Consider the following 13,561-nt stretch of genomic DNA (forward strand, 5'->3'; position numbering starts at 1 on the left):
CCCCATGTTTTAGGATCTTGGGCCCAATGTCCATACTCTCAGATTTGAGGTGCGTTCCCATTAAGTCTGAGGATTTAGGGGGGACATTAAGATTGGGCCTTAGGCTTTGTGTTGGCTCCTGTGGACTTCAGTGATGTAACAAGGTGCCAAGTCACACAGTACTTTGCAAGTGAGTAATCAACTATTCTGTCAATGTCAATTCTAAAATGCTCAGGCAGCCAGTGTAAAGAGGCAGCAACAGGTGTGACATGATCCATGTCTTTGGAGTTGGCGTTAAAGACAGCGGCTAAAGGGTTGAGTTCCACTTTGATGGAAGTGGGTCCAAAAGATATTTCAGTATCATAGTAAACATCTGTTGAATCTTTCCAGCATTCCTAAGTTGATAAATGGCTGAACTACCTTATTGATGTGATTAAAATGTGAATCTGCATTGAACATCACTCCAAGATTTTCAGCTAGCACCTATTCAGAAATGCTGTGGGTCAAAAATAAGGATATCTGTCACAACAGCTGGCACCAAATGTGTGGTGTTTTTTGGACTTTCCTCAGAGAGATCCCAATTTAAGTTAAACAGAAATTCCAGTTTTAAATCATTGTGTTTATACATCTATGAATGTTGGGTTTGGTAGAAGAATACATTTTGATTCTTCAAAGTAAGATATCAAGACATTGTTTTGATGTCAGTACTAGTATAAAAACATTTAAAACAACACCTAACTGTTGTATAGATTATTAGTGTTCATTTTTTTCTTTCATCCTATATTGTCACTATTTTGAATTGTGTAAATACAACATTACAGCATATACATTGGCTTCAGAGAGTACTTCAACATATTGACCAACATTTTTTAGTGTGTTTTTAGTCTACACACTACCCTAATAATGACAGAATTCAGTTTTGAAGATGTTGGCTCTTAATTGAAAATAAACATCTGTAATAATATTTCAGTTACACATAATGTGTTCTGATCCATGTTTCAGAATTCTGTGGGACCTCTGACACCAGTAAGTATAGTCTAGGATGTGGTGTGCTTGTTTCTAATGTGATCAAACCAAAATGTGGTCAAGTCCCTGGCCAGCGTAGTGGCAATGTCATCCTCTGACCAAGCTACAAGTAAGGGACGGGTCATTGCTTCCAGGTCATTCAACATTGGGCCATATACAGTAACACTGAACATCTTACTTTTCTGGGTGGACGTTGGAATTTTGTGTTTGAGCGTGAGCAGCAGGATCACCAGCCGGCAGTACATCCTGTCTATGGGACAATGTCAGCTTTCACTGTGGTGTCCCGCTAAGCAAGTGGTTCATAAATGATTCCCTTCAACCTACAGCCCTTACTTCAATCCAACAGAAGAATGTTTCTCTGCCTGATGGTGGAAGGTCCATGACCGAAACTCATTTACTACAGCAAATCCCTTACGGGCAATGGAATTGGCCTGTGGTGTGATAGGTGTGGAGTGTTGTTACAGTCAGGCTGCGTCCAGCACTTCTGAGGGGGTTTCCTGCTTTGCTTGGCGAGGGACAAGGTTGCATGTGATGAGGATGAACTCTCTTACTGTACTGACATTGATTTTGCAGTTGTACAACATTTTTGAGTGTAATGTGCTTTTCATTTATAGTTTTCTTTGTTCTTTGAGCTTACTGTATTTGCATATACAGATATTCAATACTGTATTACTTGCAGTATTTGCAGTATACTATATATTTACTGTACTAAGTTGTGATTACAGTATATTTGGAAATTGGAAAATGTGTTTCCTCCATGCAAAAACAATTTTTCTGTAACTACACGCCCTGGACGCCGTGTTCTCAGCTGTTTGCTGTGGTGTCTAAAGAATGCTCTGTAGTGTTTTACCTGTTGACTGACTTTGTGTTTTGAAAGCATTGTTTGATTTTGCCAGAAGAGTCGGGGTTTTGTGAATGTAGTTTAAAGACTGCGTTTTGTGTTTAAGTTTTGAGAATATGGGTGACGGTTTCAAGAAATGTGTCTTAGCAATTGTAATTCTGTTTATTGCCTGACTCCCTGCTACTGTGAGCAGACTGTGACATGTAGAGGTAGAGCGGGTTGGCGTTAATCGGAAAGTCTGAACTGAAGCTGCAGTAAATATACAGGACATATATACTTGAATGTTTTACACTAACAGGAAATTATTCAAACTGTGTCTTTAGAATGCCAGTGCCGATTAACTTTAACAAAAAGAAAAATTGTGTTTTTAAAGCATTTTTTGTTTGTTTGTTCGCCACCATTCATTTAAATGTGTTTTAAAAATGTATGTAATGTAACTGCTTTGTCGGACAGTAGTGTATAACAGTATAACAGCATACAACTTTACAAAATTTTCTCACGTTTTCTGTGTGAACATACAATAAACTTAAGACCTGCTTCAAAGGGGCCAGCATCACTTGCCTGGCCTGCCTTATAGAGGGGCTGTGGGTCAGAGCCTACATAGCCTACTGCGTATATTCCTAAATGTTATGAAGATTTTCTCATTTTGTGAAGTACTGGAACCTGAGACTTTTTCTCTAAAGAGCAACTGTATCACCAGAAATGCTATAGTCTAAGTTACAGACTGATAAGGCTGCGCGTCCTGTTTCCAGCTCCAGGATCTTGTATAGACAATCTTCCGTCCTGGACGGGTAGCCTATACCTGCACACGATATCCATTAATATATCCACCACGGTAACAGCAGCCAGTGGGCGGTCAGTGACTGCACAGTCACTGTCGCATGGTGAAAGAGACATTACGATGACGAGGTGGTGCTATTGAAAAGTGAATGCTCTCTGACGTGTATGTATGTTTAAGTAGGCTAAAGTTTACTGGAGAGGTTAAGGTTCCTGTTAACAGTTCGACTTAGACCACTTATCGTGGTTAACGTTACTCGTTTCACTACGTTTTCCTGGAAAGAAGAACGTTTTTGGAGAGTAACGTTAGGCGATAACTTTTGTGAACTAAGACGATGGCGTGCCTTTTTTGGAAAAAGAGAGGTTCCGTTACGGTCGTTTCACCAGATTTACAGAATTAAATAAAATGGTAAGTTTCATTTTTAGATGATTTAGAATCAAGCATAACGTTAGTTGCGTTGATAAATAGGCTTACTAACAGAATAGCTGTGTTTACAAATAGGATTACCAAGTGCAAAATAAATATATGTTATAAAATATATTCATATATACAAGAGTACACTAACCTAAAATATGTTTTGGCATAAAAATATATAGTTGTGCAGTTTTATTCCTTTTAGACGAAGGCGTCCATGTAGAAGTGCTACGGACGTCTTATTTTGAAGTTTTTCCTGCTCGCTGGGTGCATCCTTTGGAGACGCCATGTTGCCTCCAGCAGAGGGCGGCGTGTTCTAGGAAAGTCAACTCCACCCTACACCAATGCGGCTTGCTAGTCGGAAGTACAGTTTCCTTTCAGCGTACCTGTGTGGCTTTGCGCATATATGGACAAACGTGCCTAAAACAATGGGTAAGATGAAGGTCTATTACGTGACGATATTGTTCTTGTAGCCCGAGGCACCATGCGAACCTGTCTGTGGCGGTAACTCCAGTGGGTCGCTCCACGGGGACTGAAGGCAGAGAGGACATATAGCCGGTAACATTAGCACATAACAACAGCTTACTGGCGAATAAATAAAGATAGTGTCGTCTTCAAATGTTCAGTTTTGTTTGAATTGGGGGAGAGGAGTTGATAAAAGTCTGTAATAACTGCTGAGACTATATTTAGTTTCGTGGATGTTTGTTAGAGGGGTGTTTTTAGTATTTTGTCCTGCATTAACATTAACTTAACAGTTAACGTTACTGTGACCAAAATATAGCACAGATCAGCGCTAAAGTTACTACACCGCACCTCAAACGACAGCTTTAAAATTGCCATAGAGTTGAATGAATATTGTCTATTTAAAAACAGTAGCATTGTGCTGTACAGAGGCAGTATCACAGCTTTGTTAACGTTACATTTGGTTCCACTGCTGCTGTGTTTCTGTCCCATCAGAGACAGACACGGATATTTGGTCCTTAAATTGCCTTATTTCTGGTAACCAAAAGCTTGATAAGGCAGTGATTTCCTTTAGATTACTTAGTCACTTTAGATTATTTAATACATATTGTCTAGTTATGACAATGAGTCATAACATAGTCACTTAGGCTACATTTGTGTGTCAGATGAGCCTAGACTGCATCATCTGCATCATCATTTATTTGTGACATGCTGATGGTATTAGGCTGTACTTAATCTGAGATGTTATTAATCTACACTGTAAATACCTGTTCTTTTCCAGCATACAGTAGACTTAGATCCTGTACCACAGTTTACATTTAGACCACAGCAAAACAAGAACAAGAGGAGATTAGATATTTTGACAACAATGTCCTTGTATGCCCCGCGACCCGACCCTGGATAAGCGGATGAAGACGGACGGATGGATGTCCTTGCATGTGTTGACTCAGTCAAAGAAAGTGGTCAGATTCTGTACAGTAAAAGTACTAATACCACACTGTAAAAGACTCTGTGGCCAGGAGAAATCCTGCATTTACGTGTTACTTCAGTAAATTTATCTTAAGAATAATCAGGAAAATGTAGTTAAAGTATTAAAGCAGTAAAATGTCTCTGTGACTGTCGCATTAATGTAAAGCAGGATTTACTGCTGGAGCTCAGCTTGTGAACTATTTGTATCTGAGAGCAACTCTGGATTAATCTATTGATTATTTTCTCCATCGATTGATTGATTGTTTGATTTGTAAAGATTCTGAAAATAGTGAGAAATGCCATCACAGTTATCCAGATCCCAAAGTAACACCTTTACAACGCTTATTGTGTCCAACCAACAGTCCAAAGCTCAACATTATTAACAAGCTTTACAGTTTCTACAGTCATTCAGAGGAAGAGGAGAAGCTGAACCATCAGATGTTTCTGCAGGAAAGATGACTTCAACCATCATAATAGTTTAAATGTTCTGGTAGTCGACTAATTGATTCATCGGCTAATCGTCCCTCTGAGATGTAACCTAAAACTCAACTACTAGTACTTCAAGTACTTTGAGTACTGTGCTTAAGTAAATGTATTTAGTTACAGTCCACCACTGAGTCAAAGTCACAGTTATTGCCAAGTAATTGCTTATTTCTTCAGATTTGCAGTTAATCATTGCTACATACAAGACTTGTGTGTTGCTTGGTGGTTGCTAAGACTATTTTTACACATTACGTTAAACTTAATATCTAGTTTCCTTTTTACTTTCAAAAGGATTTTGAAAAACAATTACATAGGGCCAAGAGGAAAAGTTTTGAGATTTAGCCGACAGGGTTGCTAAGGTGTTACTATTTGGTTTCTATGTGTTAATTAAATTTACGCATGAAATGTATCCATCTGACACAAATACTCATCAAATCAAAGTGAAGGTATGGACAAGCTACTTTACAATCCAGCCCCTGGACCATGTCTGTTCAATGAATTACTTTGGGTAGAAACAGTTCCTGAGCTTTTATTGGTGCATCTGTCAGGTCTAACTAAAATGTGTCACCACAAAACATGACGCATGGTTTTATTTTATTGTAGTAATCCAGTTGGCGGTGGGTTGTGATATAAAAAGTCTGTTTATGTTCATGTGCAAGTAAGAAACACACATGAAAAATGAAAGTTAGCTGCTTTTTATCATCAAATTTGGTGCCGGCCTGACCATTCGGGTGGAATTCAGTTTCAGTGTATTCGACGTGCAGAGGAGGAGCTGGGGATCGAACCACTTATTAATGAATTGTTTAATGAGCCGTGGCCGCCCTCGTGATGAGTGTTAATCTGTCTCCTGTTTGTCCTTCACAGAGACCAGCAATAATGCCACAGCCCAGAATAATGCTGGTGGTGACGGGAGATGATTTCGGCTACTGTCCCAGGAGGAACCAGGGGATTGTGGACTGCTTCCAGGCTGGAGGCATTTCCAATGTGTCACTGCTGGTTAACGCCTCTGCTGCCAAAGAGGCAGCAGATCTGGCGAAAAGGTAGAGTTGGTGCTGATGTACTGTACAGGTGCATGTGAGCCCCAGGCCCCTGCCCCTGTGCACCTGGTTGCAATTGTTCTTGGACCTTGTGGCTCAGGAGGTAGAGCGGGTTGGCCTTTAATCGGAAGGTCGGCGGTTCAATCCCTGGCTCCCCCAGGCTGCATGTTGAGGGCAAGATACCCCGAATTGCCCCTGGCGGCTGTGTATGTTAGTTTCCGTTTGAGCACTTAGGCTCAGTGTATGACTGGTGAATGCAGATGTAGTGTAAAAGCACTTTGAGTGGTCAAAAAGACTAGAAAGGCGCTATACAAGTACGGAGCATTTACGTTCATGCAAAAACCACTTGTACCAGTCCGTGTGGCTCGAGTGATTTATTAGAATTTTCTCACATTTAGAAATTTTTTCTTAGGCCCAAAAAAAGTTTAGGAGTCCAGACTTGTTTTAGGATTAGCATTTAGTCTGCTGCTACCCCAACCTGAGGTTTTCACTAATGGATTGTATATTTATTGCAATTTTGAGTTTGAAAGTCCTAATATAAATTACACACACAAGAATATCGAGTGGTTGTTGAGGCTTGAGGTTTTACAGTTGCTGCTGCTTCCAGTGTAAATGTGATAAAGAGCAGAATTACTTAATGGAACTTCAGTTATAAACGTTTTACAGAAGGTCCTCTTTTTTGTCAGGCACAACATCCCCATCGGCCTCCATGCCAACCTATCAGAGGGGATTCCAGTGTGTCAGAGCCTCCAGCAGGCCTCCACACTGATCAACCAGCACGGCTTCTTCCACGGGAAGATGGGCTTCCGTCAGGCCCTGGAAAGAGGTCAGCTTAGCATGAAACAGGTACAGTCTCCAAAGGCCAGACTAGCTTGATCTCATTTAGTAATGTTGTATGCATGTATTAATGAGCCCATAGACCTGTTAATAGTTTAAATGGACATGATTCATCCAGATGTGAGTGAAAAAAATAAATATATATATATAATGTGTGTGTGTGTGTGTGTAATATATGTGTATGTTAATGTTTATTTGCAAAGAAATCCAACAGAATTAATATAATAAATACAAAACCGTAAATTCAGGAGATTCTGCAAATACACCATAAACTGTCCATAGAGAAGAGGGGCAATATACATCTGTAAAACAAATTAAAAGGTTAAACTCTTCAGCAGTTAGTTTACCAAAAGGAAGAAAAGACAGAAGGTTGCAAAATGTCAAACCATAAGAATGAAAAAGCATGCACACATAAGTCATTTATAGAACCTGCAAACACTGACACAGGTCTGTCTGTTGAGACATCCCAAGTTAGTCTGTGGTTCACAAGCCTGTTCACAAAACATGGATATTTTGGTTCAGATGTGAACCCTTGACCACCCCAAGAATAAGAAATGATGATATATTTATTGTAAACTTGCTGGTAATAACCTTAGTTCATTTTTTAGACATGTGGAGGTAGTGAGGTCTTGTTTATGTTGAGGAAGTTTGCATAAGAGCAGGATTGTCACATGATTACTGCTGTGTTGCATATTTTATTGAAGTTGAAGTCATGGACAGTATTTTGTTGACACACTGCTAGCTAACAAACAGCCGGCTCATTTAGCCAAGTCACTTTTGTTAATATTCAACTACCGAGAGAAGAAGAGGAAGTTGTGTTTCCCCATTACTGTAACCTCCAGTTGTGTTTTTTCCTTCCCAGGTGGAGCTGGAGCTGCGAGCCCAGGTCCGGCTGTTCAGGGAGCTGACAGGTCATCTGCCCCACCACATGGACGGACACCAACACGTCCATGTACTGCCAAGTAATGCAAAGTACCCCGCAAACTCTTAACTGCTATTGTACACTAAACCACAGATGACTCAACAAGCCACACATTTCTCAGTGACTAACATAAGTTGCAAATAAAATAACGGCAAAGTTTATTAGATATTTACATTTATTACGTAAATAACCTTACTCCAGTTGCAGGTTTTAAAAGTCACAGAGGACGAGATGGTAAAATGCAAGTTCTGGGTTTACCACAGGGTCTCCTCCCAGTTGAGCATGCCCAGAAAACCTCCAAAAGAAGGTGCCCAGGAGGCATCCTTATCAGATGCCCGAAACACCTCAGCTGACTACGTTCGATGCAAAGGAGCAGCAGCTCTACTTGGATTTCCCTCCAGATGTTAGAGCTCCTCATTCTGTCTCCCAGCCACCCTACAGAGGAAGCTCATTTCAGCCGCTTGTATCTGCGATCTCATTGTTTCTGTCTCTACCCACAGCTGATGACCTTAGTTGAGGGTTGTAACATAGATCAACTTCACCACACTGGTCCGCTACAACGCCCGCATTACTGCTGACACTGAACGCATCTGCCTGTCCGTCTCACACACTATTTTGTCATCACTCGTGAACAAGATCCCGAGATCAAAACATTACACTCCGTCATGTGCCCAACCCCGAGGCAGCAATCCACCGATCTCCATCAGAAAATCATGGTCTCAGATTTGCTGACCCTCATCCCATCTAGGCCTGTTACGTTAATTACATTGTCAACTTATCGTACGATACATCAACATGACCTCGATATTTCTTATTGTGTTGACATGCGTTTTTGTTTACATGAGAATGAACGTCGCGACATTTGAGCCAGTCGTGCTGCTTCTCTCTCGTCTGCTCTCTGAGCTCCTCCACACACAAGATAACGTGTTACGACTCTATTGGAAGTTTTATTTGGTGTGTTTCCTGAAGACTGTATAACTCCAGCCAGAAAGTTTGAAACGGCTAGATTCCACCGGGCACAGCTGCATTGCGTTCAGGCTGTGACCCGGCTGCTGGAGCTGATCACGGTCATTCTAGACAATACTTGTGATTCTAGCAGACTAGCTGCAGCGTGTGTTATAAGTTCCCAGAAGTGGCCCTCTGCTTTGCCGAGAATACAAGAAGTAAAGCTGAACAGAGCAGATGAACCAAGCAGGAAGTCAGACAGAAATAATAATATATAAATAAAACATCCTGTGCAGACTCTTACCCAAGGTAGAAGCACAAAAATTAAGGACTTATTACGAAATCAATAAAACAAGTCAGCAAAATCAGGCAGGCAAAAATGCTCTGCTTTTGAAATGCTGCCTGTGGGATATGAAGCCATGCAAAGGATGGCAGAGAGCTGTGCCTCCCCTGGGATGTGCAAGAAATTCTGCCGGAGGTGGGAGTTGAAGATCCCACGCACAGGGGCCTCCACCAAACACTCCCATTATATTAAGTGTATTGTGCAAAATACAAACACCACCTGCTAGAGTTGGCCTCTGTCATCAAGTAAAAGGCTTCTTAGCCTTGTTGCAAGCAACAGCTGGAATACTATTTACCTACCGTGCTCATTCATTGAAACTAATAAATTCACACACACAATTTGGAGTTCAGCATCTTGTCCAAATACCTTCTGATTAGTGGATTACCTGCTCTACCTCCTGAGCAATGTATGCTAGCCGCATAAAAAGGCGTTTGTGATCAACTTGTGTAAAATGTTACTGTTCAAAATTCACTATATTGTTGGAAAACAACACCATGTACTGTGCACACGTTCAAATTTACTACTAGTTTTGCATTCATAGTTTTCCACAATGATGACTACATTAAGTCGATGAAGTAATGTCTATTAACCAATACAAGCCTGGGCTCAAAAGACAGGTGGGGTGAGAGTATTGATGTTGTTGTACGATGTGTTGCAGAGGTACGTGAGGTGTTTGCACAGGTCCTGTCTGATCTCAGGATTCCATATACTCGTGTTCCAGTGGAGCCAGGTCTACATGACTGCCCGTGGCTGCCAGCACACCTCCAAAGCTTCTACACACAGGTGGAGAAGGACGCTCTGGACTCCATCCCTGTCTTCGCACGCTATGGAATCAGGTCTGTCAGTGCGTGTGATTCATCTTTTGGTGTCAGTAGTCTGAAATAAGATTTAGAGGAGTCTCTGTATGTTAATCTAATGAAGTGGCACCTCAAACATACCTCAGACTAGCATACACAATGTTTTGTAGAGCCAGCTGAGGTCGATGAACAAAATGAGGACAGAATCTTAAACCTGGTTTTTGTTGATAGCTAATCTCACTGGTTGTGTTTTTTCCAGCTTAGGTGCAATTTATACTTCTTCGTCAAATCGACGGCGTAGTCTCTGCGTAGCCCCCTACCCTACGGCGTCACCTACGCCGTAGCCTGACGTGCACCTCCTCAAAAATATAACTACACGTCTAGGCGACGCGGACCGTAAGCTTTGTGATTGGTCGGCTGGGTAGCCTCGCAGTGCTTCTGACCCGACAGGAAGTACCCGTGCTTTGAAGTAACTTTTACTATTGGCCAAAACAGCGGCTGTAACACGGTGGATCTACATATTTGACCGTCACAACCCGAGCAAAATGAGGGCTAAACCGGAAGTTAGCCTGCTCGGCCGGTAAAGTCAACACAGTGGACGCTGTGGTGCTGCTGACGACTAGCGTTTGGGGGTGTAATTGTAGAATGACGGACACACCTACACACAAGTAAATGAATGGCTATGGCGTAGCTACGCACATACACCTACATAGGAGTATAAATGGGCCAACAGTGACAGTGTGGCAATCAGCACACATTTATGTAATTACTTTTGTGTCCTTTATTTTGTCATTGTTTTTATTTACAATGTGGCCATCTTTTTAATCCCATGTTAAAGTTCTTCTCATGTGATTCCTTTTCTAAACCTACATAGAGTTCTGTATATCTACATGTGTAAATGCAAAAAGCTCAGAAGAAAAATTATTCAGAAGTAGTGTGAATTGCATTGTGGGGTAATATTGTCTGTCTACATCACTCCCAAAGACACATTTAGTATGCACACACACATTTCAGATATGTTCCAGTGTGAGCACACTACAGTACATCCTCAAAACCTGTGTACATTTGATGTGTGGTATTGAAGTGAATCACAGTTACAGTATAAGTGTATGTATATGGAATCAAACCATAAACATTATGTCAAAAATCTGAATTAGTTATATTTTAAGCTCTGAACTTATCATTTCAGAGAGTGTTTTATGGGTGTAATGACCTTTTTGTCTTTTTATCCTGTTCTCGTAAAAAAAAATCTGAATTAGCTTTATTGACAAAGTGTGTGCAAGTCATGGGTTTCTCTAAATTGCAAACTAATAGAAATAGTTCAAAAGAATATATATGTATAGACATGAAGTGGGTGGTTACAGTATGTACAGTATGCATGTTTACATGTCTATATACCGTCATTACAGTGAGCAGAAGTTATAGTGGCAGTGATAAAGTACACAATGTATCCTTTGTAGGTGCAGCCTCCTGAGGCCCAGCCCACACTACTACGTTTTCGAATTAAAACAGACCTTCTGCTATGTGTGCACCTCCCGTCCAGACTACAACAGTGAAGAGAAGTTTGGAAACGCTGTCGACTCCGTTTTGCGTTTCGAAACTCTGGAGGGCGTTTCAGTGAAGACGGGCAAAAACAGAGGACTTTAGAAACGCTCACACTCGGCTCTCTGATTGGGTCTTATAAGTCATGCAAAGCAGAAACACGATGCTGCTGACAGAGTTTTTGACATGGTATTTTTATTAAAATATTCTGTACCGTGAAAATAACACTTATCTGCCTACACTTGTACTGTGCATGTCGCCGTTCACTTTGTGGCGACTCCCGGTCTGTTTTCCCGTTTTACATTCATAACAGTCCCAGCTCGTTATTGGTCCATGCAAAAAAAAAAAATCTGGTCTGATTCTTCGTCTGTAGTACTACGGAAGAGACCACCTGCTTCATGTTTACACTGGCACACACATGCCCAGTTTACGTGTACGGCCACTAGATGTGCGTTTTCATTCGTTTTAATGTAGACGGGAGATCAACTCTGATACGCAGCTAAAACGCTTCTGTGGATGGAGATCGTGTTCGTTTCAAAACTCTGTTTTTAAACAAAAACATAGCAGTGTGGATGGGGCCTGAGTGGATGTTTGTGTTACAGGGTCGTTACCAGTGTTACTCAGAAATTGTAATATATTACTAGTTACTTCCTTAAAAAATTATTCTAGGTTTGTGCAGCGGTGTTCAGGAGAGAGAGAAAGAGCGAGCGAGGAGTAAGTAATATTATTATTGTACTGCCCAACACTGGATGTTGCACAGGAATTGTTCCTGACACTGTCTGACTGATGGCCTTTGGGTAGAAACTGACTAATCAGACTTACAGTAAAGCACATTCAGCTCGTCGGCTGTCTCCTTTAGCTGGTGATGATGTGCCTCTCCAGACCGACGCAGGTGGTTTTAGCTTTTCAGATTATGCCCTCTGTTTGCTGTTCTCTGACCTCCTTTGTCAGCGTGTTTTAGGCTGGGATGTTTTTCACATAATACTGCCATGTGAAAGCAGGTTTTAATCACCACAAACATAGTAATATTATAAATATGCTTCGCACCTACTCGGAATTCTCTTCTCTCCACACACGAGAGACCTACACCTCAGGTAAAAACACCGGCGTGCCCTGCCTCTCTGTCTCGCCCTTCCACTCCACTTTCTCCATCAGCAGTAGGCTACGTTTTATAAAGTCACTTAAAAGACAACGAACTCGTCTTTTTTCCGTATTTTCCCACCCGTGATCCGTTATCACAGCAGCAGGTGAGCTGCAAAATAGGCTTGCTAATGACGCAGCCTGTCAAACAACCGAAACCAACACCTGCACCCTGTGTTCACTGCTGCTTTACCTGCTGCGTACTTGTAAAATTTGTAAAGTCTGTGCAAGGTAACACATGCACATAAGACGACCGCTGTTTGATTAGTTTGGTGTGTACCGGATTTAAACCTTTTTGTTATGTTGGTGTGTGATTTATGAAACGGCGGCTGCTGTAGAGTCGTCATGGTCTATGACAAGCACTAGTCAGGGATTAAACCTTTTCCATGTCCACAGGTGGCCAGACATATACCTGGGACTGACCACCATGGGCCAGAACATGTCCGTCCCTAACATTCAGAGGGCCCTCAGCCATGCCTTGGCTGCGGGGCCTTCAGGGACTACCTCCAGCAGTGCATCAGACTCGAATCCGCCTGCGGTCACGGTAGAGCTCATGGTCCACCCGGGTTACCCCAGTCACCCCCAAGAAGGAGGCTGTGGAGACGGCCCCGATGACTTCTCCAAGTCAGCTGACAGACAGCATGAGCTGAGCGTACTCAGAGACCCGTCCCTGCTGGCCCTCTACAGCCAGGAGAGAGTGCAGCTCTGTGCCTTCAAAGACCTCTGAGAATATCTGATTCTATCTTCTCATGTGACTGAAGAAATGACACTGCTCCAATGTAAAGTAGTGAGCGTACAGCTTGTATAACAGTGTAAAGTAGTGAGCGTACAGCTTGTATAACAGTGTAAAGTAGTGAGCGTACAGCTTGTATAACAGTGTAAAGTAGTGAGCGTACAGCTTGTATAACAGTGTAAACAGATCTCAGTCATGAGAGATACAATCACTTGCTCTTAAGTGACTGTGACTTCAAAATAAAGGCAGCAGAATTTTTTTTTTTACAGCAATGCTTCATGTTGAGTTTATTGAGAGCTTTTACTTTGAAAAG

General features: G+C 41.7%; 1 protein-coding gene across 5 annotated transcripts; it reads left to right on the forward strand.

Annotated features, from left to right (window-relative positions):
* Positions 1-2,765: 2,765 nt before the first annotated feature.
* ydjc (YdjC chitooligosaccharide deacetylase homolog) lies at positions 2,766-13,338 on the forward strand. Of its 5 annotated transcripts, none has more exons than XM_046035242.1 (6): positions 2,766-2,789; positions 5,817-5,992; positions 6,676-6,835; positions 7,689-7,788; positions 9,695-9,872; positions 12,912-13,338. In XM_046035242.1, the coding sequence occupies exons 2-6, from the start codon at positions 5,829-5,831 to the stop codon at positions 13,240-13,242; spliced, it is 933 nt and encodes a 310-aa protein (XP_045891198.1). In that variant the 5' UTR covers positions 2,766-2,789; positions 5,817-5,828; the 3' UTR covers positions 13,243-13,338. The 5 variants fall into 5 exon arrangements, 4 of the variants coding, with proteins under 4 accessions (XP_045891198.1, XP_045891196.1, XP_045891199.1 ...); XR_006822526.1 differs by lacking the exons at positions 2,766-2,789; positions 12,912-13,338 and adding exons at positions 2,858-3,032; positions 8,012-8,151 and having other exon boundaries at positions 9,695-9,825; XM_046035240.1 differs by lacking the exon at positions 2,766-2,789 and adding an exon at positions 2,858-3,032.
* The last annotated feature ends 223 nt before the right edge of the window (positions 13,339-13,561 follow it).

This window comes from Micropterus dolomieu, linkage group LG21, assembly GCF_021292245.1.
Source record: "Micropterus dolomieu isolate WLL.071019.BEF.003 ecotype Adirondacks linkage group LG21, ASM2129224v1, whole genome shotgun sequence".
Classification (NCBI taxonomy): Eukaryota; Metazoa; Chordata; class Actinopteri; order Centrarchiformes; family Centrarchidae; genus Micropterus; species Micropterus dolomieu.

What these genes read in the sequence shown, in the direction of transcription:
- ydjc (XM_046035240.1), top strand. An exon ending in GTCAGCTTAGCATGAAACAG is followed by an intron (nt 6,836 to 7,688) that starts GTACAGTCTCCA and finishes TTTCCTTCCCAG; the next exon opens with GTGGAGCTGGAGCTGCGAGC. An exon ending in ACACGTCCATGTACTGCCAA is followed by an intron (nt 7,789 to 9,694) that starts GTAATGCAAAGT and finishes GATGTGTTGCAG; the next exon opens with AGGTACGTGAGGTGTTTGCA.